Source organism: Aedes aegypti, chromosome 3 (assembly GCF_002204515.2).
Source record: "Aedes aegypti strain LVP_AGWG chromosome 3, AaegL5.0 Primary Assembly, whole genome shotgun sequence".
Lineage (NCBI taxonomy): Eukaryota > Metazoa > Arthropoda > Insecta > Diptera > Culicidae > Aedes > Aedes aegypti.
In genome coordinates, this window is record NC_035109.1 from 233,633,839 (window position 1) to 233,648,244 (window position 14,406).

Here is a 14,406-nt window from a genome sequence, read left to right on the forward strand (position 1 = left end):
TAACATTATACTTTGTATTATTTATAGTCAAACAATATGATACAGTTTAACTTATGAGAAAATACAATTATTGAAAATTTAGCATACATTTACCTGAAAAGAAATTTGCCGTCTAGAATAAACCTTAGCGCAGTATTAAAATATGCAACAGTTTACTACTCAATCTTCTTCGATAAGCTCCTCATATTCCATTTCCTTAGAACCCGTACCATCGTCAACACATTCATCCTCGATAACTTCAATCAGATCCTCTTGATCCACATCTACGCTTTCGTAAGAAGGTTGGTCTTCCTGCTCAAGTTCCGCCGAGCTATTTATGGAGTTGAGGAATTGGTACTTGTGCAGTAGTTTCTGACGCCGTTTAGCTCGGCTCTAAAATGAAAAGCAACGGATTACTACCTACTATATTTATGATGCTCCAATCCTGAAGCCACATTACCCTCTGGACGATTTTCCGACACGCCTCGAACAGTTTCGGAAGAGCCTCTTTCGGTGTGAATGCCTGCCCTTCTTTGTCGGGCAATTCCGGATGGCTGTGTTCGTAACGCCGTTCGAAGGTCTTGTAATCGTTGGTGACGCACACCTGGGCTGGACATTTGTACTTGCGACGATGTCGGCAGTGCCAATAAGTGTACCGCTCGGTGAACAGAGCCGAGTGGAACCGTTCTCCGTAATACACCAGCGTGAAATGGATGGACCGAGGACCTTTTTCAAAGAAGAAATAGTCCGGGTAGGAATCCTGCAGCACAAGCAAATCCTCCAGGGTCGGTCCACTGGTGGGACGCTTTGGTACGTTTATAGCATCGCATTCTTGTTCAATTTGTTCAAGATCCAAATTTTCTTCTTGGTCGGGATCCGAGTCGTTGTATTCGACGTTTTTAGCTTCTACTTCCTTAGGTTTGACTATTTTTTTAGATTTACTTTCTATCTTGGTTTCTGGTTCAAATTCTGGATCTGAATCCGATGAATAAATTTTAGAAGCTTTTCCCTTAGTTTTTGAACTGCTCTTCTTTACCGGTTCCTTGTGCTTTGATTCTTCGGCAAACTCTTGAAATTTACTTTCAAAAGTTTCCGTTTTTATATCCTTCTTGAGCTTTTTCTGAAGATTAAATAAAATAATTAAAACTATTGATTATATACAAATTACGAACATCAGGGCTGATAGCGTAAAGTTACTTTAGTAATCAGATTTGAGAAAATAGTGACCTAGTGGATTCACCTTGGTAAGTAATGCGATTAACGCAACTTTAGTTTAAAAAATCGCCTATCATTACTTTAAAAACAGTGTGAACATACAGCAAGTCGACATTTTTAGCGTCGAAGCATTCAAAGATTATTTTTTATAACAATAAAAAATAGGTAAAATGAAAAGTAGGTAGGGTGATATGCTAGTATCCATCGTATTAAGCATTGATCACTGAGAACTGCAATTTTTCTAGTGTTGCAGTGAGTGATGCTGATACAAACCGATGCCAAACGATTGTATAATATTTTGCGGTAATCCACTTCGCGGTGTACCATTTCGCGGTTTGCCATTTTGCGGTACGACATTTCGCGGATAGTAACATTTGGCGGCATGTCATTTCGCGGTCAGTACCATTTCACGGTGCACCGTTTCGCGGTTTGTACTGAGATGTTTGATATATCTTAACAGTGCCATTTTAAGGACTGCCTGTTTTCGAAAGAAGGGTAAATCACCGATGAAAATGTTATCGATGATAATGCCAACAATTTTCAGTGCAACTCGTAGGAAAAACCAAACCGCAAAATGGTATAGACCGCGAAATGGCATACCGCGAAATGGTACTAATCGCAAAACGGTAAACCGCTAAATGGTACAAACCGCGAAATGGTTGACCGCGGAATGGTTTACCGCGAAATGTCGGACAACCATAATGCAAAGAAAATGCATCTTGCCGTATTCTCAATCCGTCGTATCATTTTCATTTCTGTCGCAATCAGTTTCCAGATTCGTCACACAACTTACGGCTCACTGTGTATAGTGAGTGGTCAACACTCAACATATCAACGCTATAATAGAATGTTTTACTAGAATATATAGGTCTACGGGAATCTCCCTCCATTACTTCAGCATGATGGAATATACTAATTTCCTTTAAAATTCATTGTTCGCCATCAAAATTCAGCCCAAACATATACCTAAGCACAATTCTTTTAACTGAACAATTATGGCATTTGCTCACAGTGCAGCGAAAACAACACAATCAAAGGTACCGTACTTTTACATCGAAGAAGGTTGCAGGTTGGTGTCGTTCGTTAAGCATTTCTCTGAAATTGTGTTCGTCCATGCGATTTTGGTGAAAAAGTGCAAAGTGGATAATTGAACTGAAGTTATTTATCAAAATACAGTAGTTTTATTACATTTTTGATGTACAAGTGTACGAACCATGACAGCTTTCACAAAATTACACTTGGAAAATGAGTCTATGTTGCAGGTAAGTTGGAATATTCGCCGTAGTGGAACATTTTAAGTTTGATACGACGAATAATAGCGCTTACGACGAAGTAGAACGAAACCCTATGCAAACTAAAACAAAAAAAAATCAACGACGCAAAAATAACGATTTTTATAGTGAAACTGAAACTAAGCCAAAACTCAAATCCTCAAAAGCACAAATCAAGAGAACTAGACAGCGGTTCAAGCTGATAACTGGATCGATTGGTCATCACCAGTGGTCACTCGATCAAGCCTTTCCCAAGCCCAAGTGACTTATGGTTCTTCAAAAAGGAATTAAAAGTGACTTAAAAATCAAACCCTTGTAAGGATTCATCCATTGATTATTTCATAGATTTTTCTAGAATTGCCTGCAAATCACAGATAGCTTTACGAATTTCTTAGAAATTCCTACAAACTTTCCGCTCAATATTTCTTTAAGACTTTAGCCAGAAATTAATTCAAGAATATATTCAGAAATTAACCCCAGAGATTCCCTTAAAGTTTTTATTCAGGATTTATTTCAGGTTTGTCTAAAGCAGATTGCTATGATTATTGTTGGATAATCATAAATCAAATGTTCTAAAGAAATCTTTACTGATAAGTCGGCATCAAATGTCGAGTACTTGAGAAAAAGTCGAAAAAGAACCGAAAAAAAAGACAACAACGTTTTTATATGGAAGCAGTGGCGACTCGTAACCTCACTTTCTACCTGTTCTACGACTCTAAAAATGACTATTTCGGCAAATTTAGATTATAAATCTAAAAGTTAATTATTGAAATCGTCCTTTCCAACAAATCTTTACTCAATACATGCAAATTTGTTGCTGAAATTCAAGAATTTCTAATCGTGGAACAGGTAGATTGGAGGTTAGGGAATCGCCACTGTATGGAAGAAAAACGTAGTATATCCATGAGGAAATTTGTGTAGAAATTACAGGAATAATTGTTGTATTATTTGATGGTATGAAATCTTGGAAATCTTACACAATTAGATGTTTAAGAATTCCGGTGAAATCTTTAAAACAATTAAATAATTCGGTAATGAACGCTAGCTAACGTGGTACGGTAATTTTCTACAGTCTTCGATAAAAAATACCGTAATCTGAAAGTTTAGAGAATTACTGTATTTGAAGCTGTTCAGCTGTTTACGGTAAAATTTACCAGAAATGTACTCGACAAATGTACAGCATGAGTTATTCCGCTGAAGCGCTGGAGAATATTTCTTAGAGAAATATTTGAAGTTACTTCCTGAGGAATTTATTGCGGAAGTCCTAGAAGATTTCATTCAGTGGCGCGTGAAGTAGGTAGAACATGTACTACACACAAAAACACATGAGTATGACATGACAGTCAAATAATTCTTCTACCCACGATTCAACAAAAAACAAGATCACCAGAAAACTTGAAAAATAAATTAAACTAGGGAAAGTGTACCAGTTATGGCTATAGTGGTCCCTTATTTGGCCATATGTGTTTTATCGAAAAATTTCACATTTTGGATATTTTTGAATGATTCAACATCAAGATATATTTGATATCAAACTACTTAAACGCACAGAATGAATAAAAATTTTAAGATAATAAAATTTTCCCGTATGGCGAATTAGAGAACCTTTATGTCCATAATTGGTACATCTACCCTATTCGATCAACATCGTACTTTTTATTATATAGGATGGAAAACACGATAAGATTTGGTATGCTTATGCCTAGCAAAACGTGACAAAACGTTTGGATGAAGTAATGGATTAATCTAAAAGCAATCGCATGGTGTTGTTTTATACACAGCACAACTGTGGTGGTGCTAGCGATTGTTGAAAGTGCGATCACTCTTGGTATAAACCATCAAAGCATCGCTGAATCTCTTGACGATTTTCAGAACAACTCCTAAAGAATATGGTCTCTATTTTAATGCAAGCCAATTGCATTAAAATTACTTCTGTAGAAATTCCTGAAAAACTTGTGAGGATCTTTGAAAAATTCTTATATTCTGAGGAAGCTTTGGAGGTTTTTTTTATAATTAGCTAAAATAATTATTGAAAAGGTAAACGGTTTATTCCCTGGATAAAATTATGCAGGATTTTCTGCAGTAATTCCTTTGAAGACATGTAACAGAATTGCTAAAGAAACTTATGGGGAAATGTTAGAAATTATTGCTGAAGCATTTGCTGGTAGCTCTAAAACCTCAAATGAAATTATAAAGAATCCAAGGAAATTTCATTTGAAACATTACTCGAGAATTTTGTAGAAGAACTGCAGGAGTAATCGTGGATCAAATATTGAAGAAATGTCTTAAACATCACTAGTAGTATATATTGAGAATTCCCTGGAATATTTCTTAGTAGATTAGCAGAAATAATCCCTGTAAACATGTTGAGCAATTACTGAGATAATTCGTGAAAAACGGCCGGAGAAATAGGAACTCCTTGAGGAATTGTTGTAGGAGTTCCTGGATAAACTTTTAACAATTTTCTTCAAAACCTTTGGAATTAATCCTAGGGGGAATTCTTTTAAAAACTCCTATCGGAATCTTTAGGCGAACACGATCTGATACTGAAACACTGGAATTAGTGGAAAAACCTCTGAAGGAAATCCTGGAGTTTAATACAGAAAAAGTTTTTGAAAAATGTCTTCTGTCCAAAAGTGGGGCAAGTGAAAAGTTTACCGTTTTGAACAAGTAATTCAAAAACAAACAGTTATATTCACGATTTCTATTAGCTTTAACATTTGTTAGGGCTTCCCAATGAACAATAACATAAGTAACATGTAAACAAAGAAAATGTTATTCTTTTCACATGAATTTTCTTCTGTTCAGTTATGTTAGTTGAAATGATTCGACAACATTATAACTGCAACATTTCCAATGTGAGTTCTCACATCATAGGACAGCAATTGCATTTCTGCTCTGTAGAATTTCTACCGCTCGTTATTTGTTTTTGAGAAAGTCGGATGTGACGTCGGATAACTCTTCGGGAGAAATCAAACGGAAACCTTCAATTATGTATTTAGAATCTTTTTTATGTGGATAGACCTATACCCTATTTTAATGTTTTGATCTAGCTTTACATAGACATTCCACGAGATTTCCGTGTGTTCTCTAATATTGCAACTTTTCAGTCAACGTCTTCCTTTTAATTGGCTGTCCGAAGTAGACATATTAATATTGTAATGTTTGGCAACATCTTTTAGAGAAGTTCCATGATTTTTAATAGCTTTTAACGCTTGAGTATAGTGTTTCTTGAATTATCAGCACGTTATGATTTTCTATGATAATTGCGAACCATGTTTACTTATGGCTACTTAAAGAGAAAACTCAAATTCAATCTCTAATGAGAAACTTTTCACTTGCCCCACCTGATAAGAAAATTGACAGTGTTTAAATTTAGTTATTTTTTTTTAGATCAACGTCGAATTAATTCTAAAACTTTTTTTATTGTAGTTTGAAACTGTCACAGAGGACAACTAAGTAGTGGTACAGGAAATTATTTTCCGCAACTTTTTTCCATTGAAAATATTAAAATAAGATTGTACGCCGCCAACTTGTTACGGAGTAACAGTTGACAGGTTAACAATTTTTCGCTCTATTTTGCAATAATGGCTGAAAAATCTCAGAAATCTCTTACCTATCCTAATGTTCTCAATGGCCTCAAAGGTTTACGCATGAGTTTAAAACGTTAATACACATATTCAGTAAAATATATCAATTGTTTTCACTTACCCCATTTACCCACTTGCCCCGCGGTACCTTAACTAAAAAGCGACTCACTACCAGCCCTGTTGAACAATCTCTTACCTCTTCAACGATCCGCTTGCAGATTTTGAACAGCTCCGGGAGGGCTTCGTGTGGCGTGAAAGCTTGCCCCTCCTTTTCCGGCAGTTGCTTGTGGGCGTGCTCGTAGTGCCGTTCAAAGGTCTTGTAATCGTTGGAAACCCGAACCTGTGCCTGGCAGGCGTATTTCCTCCGGTGAATACATTGCCAGTAGGTGGTCCGTTCCGTAAAGAGTGCCGAATTGTACCGCTCGCCGTAGAAAACCAGCGTGTAGTAGATTGAGCGGGAGCCTTTCTCGAAGTAAAAGTAATCCGGATAGGACTCCTGCAGAACTTGGAGCTCATCGAGCGAAGTCTTAGGCGACGTTACGGATTTTGCCGTTCTTTGTTTCTTTGCTTGTACCGGTGTAACGGGTTGTCTAATAGTCTTCTTAGGACTTTCAACAACGGGGGCCTTCCTTTTCTTCGGAGGAGCTGGCAATTCATGGAACACCTCTTCAGCTTCGCTAAGTTCAAGGCGATCTTCCTCTTCTTCATCATCATCATCGCTTCTATTCCTATCTTCGTCTTCCTCTTCTTCTCCGTTGGATGATCCGGAATAGTCCGCCTTGGCCGGAATCGTCTTCACAAACTCATCATTAACATGGCACTGCTCTTTGAACTGATGAAATCCTTCCAAAGTCACCACACAATCGTAACAGACCACCGCATTCGGTTCAACGTCCGGATCAATCTGTGAAGCACCAAAAATTAAATCCGTACCATAAAATGCAGACTCAACGTCAAAACCTACCTCAATCTCAATCAGCCTAAGGAGATTATCCAGCAAGTTCCCCTCGGCGAACACGGCCACCTTGTCCTTGGTTTTCGACAAACAAAGGCGACAAAATGACGCCAACCGTATAGATTTGCTCATTATGGCCTAAATAACAGGAAAATTACATCGGAATTTTAAAAAGATTCACAAGCACAAATCTCAGCACCAAGCGCAAAGTTGTTTTTTCGTTTTTTTTTTTTCTTTGAAATGCGAAGCTTCTGTCAATCTGTCAACCGTTTGAAAGTCTCGTAGGGATGTTCAATACTGGGTAGAATCGATCTTTCAAGCGTGTGCTAGGATAAGGGCGTATAGATAAATGATAGATTTCTCTTCGTCGATACACACTCAATCAGACTATGAGCGTTCGGTAAGTAAAATCACCGAACTGTTCAATAATTCACAAGAACACCGATTATTCGGTAATTCAGCAGGTTTTGACAGCTCATTACAAACAAAACTACCGAACTACGGTGAATTTTAGATGATCTGTCAAAAATATTACCGAAAAATCTATGATTTTTTGTGTTACAGAAAACTGTAAAATATTAAACTGATCTTTTGGTAAAATGCCTTTAGATTACCGACTTCCGTAACTTAAACGAGTGGCAGCATCAATCAGTCATGTACATTTTTCTTGCGAGTGGGGCAGTGAAATCGTTCGTGGAATGTCAGAAATCTAAATTGAAGCCGTATTTCAAAGATTTGCTGGATAGATAAATATGATGGAGGTGAGTTTATGGTTCGGATCAAATGTTTATCTGTTAACTAACATTATTTTTTGCAGTTCTGTTGTAAACATCCGAGGCTCCCTTGCAGTTTTCCGTGTGCATCCCGTTCTGTGTTTTCGACAAATCGCTCTCAAAACCTAAATTCGACCGCTGGGGTGTGCTGCTGTCGTCATAATGATGGTTTCCGAGAGCAATTTCACGATTTCAAAACACTCGAAACAAAATATTTATTTTACCCGCTTAAGTGAAGTAATTTATGGAATTTATTGAGATCCACATGTAGAGAATTCATTTCTACACACGATAGTATTTTTGGGGGTAGCGAAAAATATTCCGAAATGTGTTCTATTTGAGCACAAAAATCGCAAAGTGTCCAAGAAACTAACCTCACATAGCTTGGTTTTCCAACCTCAAACTAGTGCTTTTACCAGCCGGATCTCAATTTAAATGGAAGCAGTAGAATAATATAAAAAAACAAACGAATGAAGAACATAGAAAATTGATATTTCTACCTTTTCCACCCAGCTGTTTCACTGTTAACAGTCTTTTATCAGGAAAATAAAATGTTTTCCCCTACAGAGACATGTGATAAATGGGTAAAATATTAAAGCCATCATCCACTAAATAGTTGCGCTACCAAAGTATAGATGGCTAACAGTATGTTGCGTTTTGCGCTTGGAGGCCTAATAATGTGACATCGATCCCCCGATCAGCCCGAGTATTGGCCACCTACCATATTTTTGAATCGACCGTTTAAAAGGTGGTTGATTGACAATGATGAGAGTGTTACGTCTGTTTGTCTGTGACGCCACCGTAGGCATGTGTGTTTGACAGAACAGCAATGCTATCACAATGTTACATCCCATATACAGTGGTGCCTTTGTTTTGATGCGGTGAGCTCTGACAAAAACTACCTTCAATGATCCATAGCAGCGCAACTATCGCACAGCTAAATTTGCTCACCCGATACTTTCGGAAAGCAGCACTGTCTTTTTGCTACCCCGGTTAGCAGTGCCCGGTTCAGATCAGTTAATTATGTTGACTTTATTTGAAACGCTTTAACACAGGTACGTATTGCGCTATGTAATTTAGTATAGTCGCGCACCGTTAAGGCTAAGTAGTCATTCGTTTTGAGTTGAGTGAATATTGTTGTGGAGTAAAGATAGCTCACAATTTCCACGTAATAAAACTCAATCCTCATAAGTTGAAATTGATACGGAAAAGTAGTATGCTTAAAGTGACCATACGTCCCGGATTGTGCGGGACAGTCCCGGATTTGAACAACTTGTCCCGCATCACCAATTGTCCCGGAAAACGTACCGGATTGTAAATAAAACCAAAAATAATGGAATTTGTACATGAAATTTGAGCATTGAAAATTCATTGTAATATGGAAATGGTCGGCATTCTCCATGGACCAAGGAGATACTAATCGAGAACTTAGCAGGATCCAAACAGAATTCTAGTCAATATCTGAACAGAACTTTGTTTTTATTCTTACAAAAAGTATGCTGAAATCTTCGCAAAATATTATTGGAATCCTAACTTAATTCTCTTCGTAGTCAAAATTGGTCTAAGTATTTGACTACTGATATAAATCTAGATTCTTTCTTGGATTATATTCAGTTCAGAAATTCACAAGAATTCAGTTCTAAACATCCTAAACTTTTTTTTCAATATCCCTGAAACTGGAATAAAAAGCTTCTCACAACTTGACCGTTTGATTTTGGCACTATGGAAATGCATGTACAATCAATGGATCATGAGTGACAGCAACCCTGTTAATCTAATTTTTTTTTGGTTCTTTTTTAGGCTTTCCATGTTCAAAATAGATAAATTTATATCGTGATCATTATTAGGGTGTTAAAAGTTTAAATAAAATCCACCATTCAATTTGGCACGTTTCGTATTAGGTAACGTGAAATTGTTTGTCATTTTTGCCAAAACCAAATGGGTACTGCACTTTTGAATAATCTTAAACTAATTTTCAAAAATTTACCATTTTTGTCCCGCATTGATGCCAAACATATCTGGTCACTTTAAGTATGCTGTTACTTTTTCAACAATCACTGCAATACCAACTGATTTTCTTCGATTTGGAATTGTTACATGATTCAACAGCAATCATCAACGACGTGTACAAATTTCAATGACGGCCTACTTCACCTTAACGATCAACCACAGACAAACAGACGTCACACTCTCACCATTGTCCATCGACCACGTTTTTAACGGTCGATACAAAAATATGCTAGGTGGCCAATCCGCCACCAGCAGCGCTCGCATCGTTTTTGTTCGCGTTTGACGTTTACACACTACCGCCATCTGTTGGCCCGTCGGCCAAACACACTAATTTTAGCATTGGGCGTACATGTCCTCGTGACTATGATTTTGACCGAGATTTGTTCTAAGTGTTACGTCTGTTTGTCTGTGGATCAACGCTCCGTCATCGTAATCATCGTCATCATCGAAACTCGAAAAGCAGTTTTTTCTGTTCAAAACTAAAAATTATTCGATGAAAATTTGTTCACTGTGTTTCGGTAGGGGAACAGAATACAGTGAATACATTTTCCTTTAAATTTTCTTGATTTTGAACGAAGAAACTGCTTTTGAAAATTCCAAAATCAATGACGGATTCTTCCCCCTTAAGGTTGCTCTTACCTGAGAATGTGTTAATTTTCACGTTCGCCCTTATTCTAGCTCTGTTGTGAAAGAACTGAATCGAATTGATCGATTATTTATTCACGATTGCAAAAGCAGACACCACTAGTCTCAAGTCACACGCGACCAGTGTTGCCGGAAAGAGAGAATATGGCGAATAACAAAACAAAAAGCCTTTTGGCGAGGCCTTTTCAAGCCTTTTACACGCATACAAATTTCTAATTTAAAACTTACCAGTTACCAAAGTCGTTAAAATGAAAAGTCGCGGAAACAGTGTTAAACCAAATTGAAACTTTCGAACTGTGAAACCCTCTACCTTTTGTGCAGACCAACAAATATAACCGATAGGGGATGGAGATGTTTTCGAAGACGTAGAAGAACAACCATTCAAAGAAGTCTGTTCTTTGTGCATATAGTCCCTGAGTAGAACATTTTTGGCGTGCAGGAAAAATGCATCCGCAGCGTAGCAAAACAAAACCGAAAACTGCAACAAAGTGCATCCATCAGTCGCAAAACGCACCCAAAACGTCAACACGTACGAATTAATTTCGGTTTCGCAGCTTATTTTCCAACAGTTTGTTTTATTCGCGAGATAATTGAAAATATCTCGGAAATAAGTAATTCTGGAGATGTGGAAGAAAGGCAATAGTTGAATGAATAAGGAAAAGTAGTGCATTTGTGCGGAGAAATCGAATTTGGGACAGCACTTGCATAACGCCCCGTCTTAGAACAGGTTGCTGACCTTGGCAGAGTTTCTGTCTGAATGATAAGACAATGGCCAACTATCAGCTGCACTCGAATGAGACTAGTATTTCAATCCCGCGGATTATAACGGTGGACAGCGTTAATTACTACGAAGTGCTGATCAAATGTGGCCACGTCATGTGGACTGTGAATCGTCGGTATCGGGACTTTGATGACCTCCACAATAAGCTGGTCCAAGAACGAAGTGTCGCCAAAGACAAACTTCCACCCAAGAAAGTGATTGGCAATAAAAGCCCTACGTTTTTGAAGAAGCGCCAGGAAGCACTGGAGCAGTATCTAAAAGAGATGCTAACCTTTTTGAAGGTGACAATGCCGAAAGAGTTCGTCGAGTTTCTTGAGTTCCACCGATACGACATAATATTCCTGTCGCAAAACTTGGCCAATTGTTTCTTCCTTCGAGGGGAAAGTTTCCTGGCCAAGTCGAAAAAGTACGGCTTTTCGGTACTAGAGTTGCATGCCTTCAGTGAGCGGTTAAAAATTCCGTGTCCCTCCACGGAAGCGGCCGATGGGGCACTGAACTTTTCCCACATAATGGATTTCTGCTCCCAGTTGCAAACCGTAATAGTGCTGCCGACAAAAAACAGTCTCCCCATGATACTTTACGACGACGATTCCGATAAGTACATTCCCCACGCACTGCACAAACCGGTCGGGAGCAGTAATCTGATTCCGTCGCAGTTGCGATACGAGCTGAGCATATTCCGAGGATTGGAGAATCTCATCATTTACGGCATTTCCACAGAGAACATCGAGAACGTTGGTAGGTGTTTTGTTCGCTTGTAGAATGATAAGAAACATTGTAAATCTCTAAAACCTCTTATAAATTGTAGGTGGCCTTCGGGAGAGTTTGATCCGGATAGAAATCTACAAGAGCGAAATCAAGCACATCCGGCAGATTACGTTGTGCGATGATATCCACAGGAATAATACCGAGGAATTGGACCGATCGAAGGTGGGTTTATTGCCAATCAACGTGCACAACAGTACTAAACTAGTACTTTTCAGTGCTACTTTTTTATACTTATTAAGCCATTCTCGATTTTCGTTATCACCCGTGCAATCGATTTTTCGTTGGAGCCGTTGGCGACAGCAAACGTTGGTAAAGGTAATCGGGGCAATATGGGCCGCTTAAGGAAAACGTCATGGAATGCATAGAAAAACATCAGAAATTATGGTTTAAATGCAAGTGACTTGTACTATAAAATGTTATCTTCCATGTTACGTCAATAATTAATGTTAACATCAACTTGCAAATTATTTCAGGAACTTTTTGGAAAGCCATGTTTTTCTACGTGGTCACCAACCATATGGGGCATTATGAGCCACCCTACGGGGTTCGTCTCTATCCTGAAAACCTTTCAGAAGATCAATTCTAATTATTTACGGAATATGGTAGTTAGTTAACACGAACAAAAGAGTGAATCTCTGCACAGCAAGCCATGCGCGCGAGCTGACGTGTTTGAAGTTTTCGGTCGCAATTTTTTCGCTTCGTGTAAATTTTCATTACGGCTGGTGCAAACGCGAAATGGCTGGTACAGGTGTATAACTTTACTAATCTAGCCGTATTTGTTTTATGTCGCGAGTTGATTAAAAGTGCAGAGTGAACTACGACTCAGGACCGTCGTGAGTTTGCAGATTTTTTTTTTACGCTGTGCATGGAATTATTGAAATCTCATTGAAAATTATGAATTACAAAGCTGAAATTGTATGTTTTGTTGTGAAGTGCGTGTTGGTAATCTACATCAAAGAAAAACGTAATATGCTAAACAGAATTTTATGATCGTGCTTCGAATCGTCGACGCTTTTGTTATTTGAACGCTCGAACGTCGCTCATTGCCATGTGAAATCATCAAGATTCAAAAGTGAAAAACTAATGTAAACCTGGAAGTAACTATTGAAAACTTCAAATCGAAAGGTCCCCCGAATACCTGATGTTTGTGATGCTAGATCGAACGCAGCCATTTTATTGCTTTGGATTCGGTGAGATCTTTCATATTTGTACTCCAATAAAAGGTTTGCTCGCTGATAAATAGTCAGTGTTTTCAAGTCTCGTAATGACATGCAAAGGGTTCTATAAACTCTGACTTTTTACATCAATTTTAATTCAGATGCTTGAGCAAATATAATCATGTCAAATATAATAATAATAATATCAACTGTTGCATATTTTTCTGAAGTCATCAACAAGCATGGTCCAAGCTGACTCTGAGTCAATCAGTTGATTTAGTCATAACATATTATGACGGAGTACTAACCTGAATTCTATTACGATTTGTGAATAACTATGTGCTTTGATTCGATACGGTTTGTAAAATAAAAAGGGGGTAAGGGAATTAACCTTAATAATTTCTTCTCGTTTCAGAGAGCGAGTAATGGCGCTTTAACCTAGGCTTCCGAGCCAGGACATAAGGGAGAAATACCTGTGTCCCATCCCTGAAAGAAGAGCACCCAATGGAGTGTGCATTAACATTCTTAGCAACGCCACTCCCAACGATTTAAACTTTTTCCCTGAAATGAGACGGTTGGTACGGTTGTCCCCGCTTCTTCCTTAAAACAATTCAAATACTTACGTCCATCATATTATTCATAAGTGGATAATCTGATAGCCGTGAACATTTGAGTTATCTTCAAATCCAAGTCTGCACAGTGGGCCTGGCCATTTTAATATTTGTATCATATCATCGATATGCTGCAAATATTAATGCTGACAAGAAAATACTAGAAGAAATTCCAGTATTTCCAGGATGCTCTTCAATATTGGCTGTGCAAGCGCTTAGAATAGAGAATAGAATAGAATAGAACGAACAAAAGAGTGAATCTCTAGATTAACAACTTCCTTCTGTTCAGGCTGCCGGTCGCAGAGGCCAACAAAGCGAAGAACTTGGGCATACTTAAGGTAGGCTGGTTGATTTGCCGGTTAATCATACAACAGCCTCTTGAAGTTTGCTTCAAGTGTTTTGAGAAGGGCCATAAGTCGTGGAATTGCAATGGTCCTGACAGAAGTAAGATGGCCAGAAAATGGCACCGAAGGCCATAGGGCAAGCGATTGTAAGCAAATCGCTTAGTGCCTAATATGTGTCGACAGAGCAGACAACGGACATTTAAACGGACGGACTTAAATGTCCGGGCACAATCGAAGTATCAAAGCAGCCAAAACGGAAGTAACACATTTAAATTTAAACCACTGTGATGCAGTGGTTTAAATTGGT

General features: G+C 38.2%; 2 protein-coding genes across 4 annotated transcripts in view; one reads left to right on the top strand and one right to left on the bottom strand.

The window, feature by feature from the left end:
* LOC5576241 lies at positions 1-12,077 on the bottom strand. 2 transcript variants are annotated; one of them, XM_001655972.2, is made up of 5 exons: positions 12,012-12,077; positions 7,020-7,148; positions 6,252-6,959; positions 440-1,099; positions 1-372 (listed from the first exon to the last, which is right to left on the bottom strand). In XM_001655972.2, the coding sequence occupies exons 2-5, from the start codon at positions 7,140-7,142 to the stop codon at positions 160-162; spliced, it is 1,704 nt and encodes a 567-aa protein (XP_001656022.2). In that variant the 5' UTR covers positions 7,143-7,148; positions 12,012-12,077; the 3' UTR covers positions 1-159. The 2 variants fall into 2 exon arrangements, with proteins under 2 accessions (XP_001656022.2, XP_021711026.1); XM_021855334.1 differs by lacking the exon at positions 12,012-12,077 and adding an exon at positions 7,814-7,888.
* LOC5576240 (nischarin) overlaps positions 10,843-14,406 on the top strand; it is a 22,499-nt gene continuing 18,935 nt past the window's right edge. The window contains exons 1-2 of one of the 2 annotated variants that reach the window (XM_001655968.2): positions 10,843-11,957; positions 12,028-12,149. In XM_001655968.2, coding sequence (XP_001656018.1) covers positions 11,207-11,957; positions 12,028-12,149 — 873 coding nt within the window. In that variant the 5' untranslated portion in view covers positions 10,843-11,206. The remainder of the gene's footprint in view (positions 11,958-12,027; positions 12,150-14,406) is intronic. The other variant, XM_001655969.2, reaches the window with a different exon arrangement.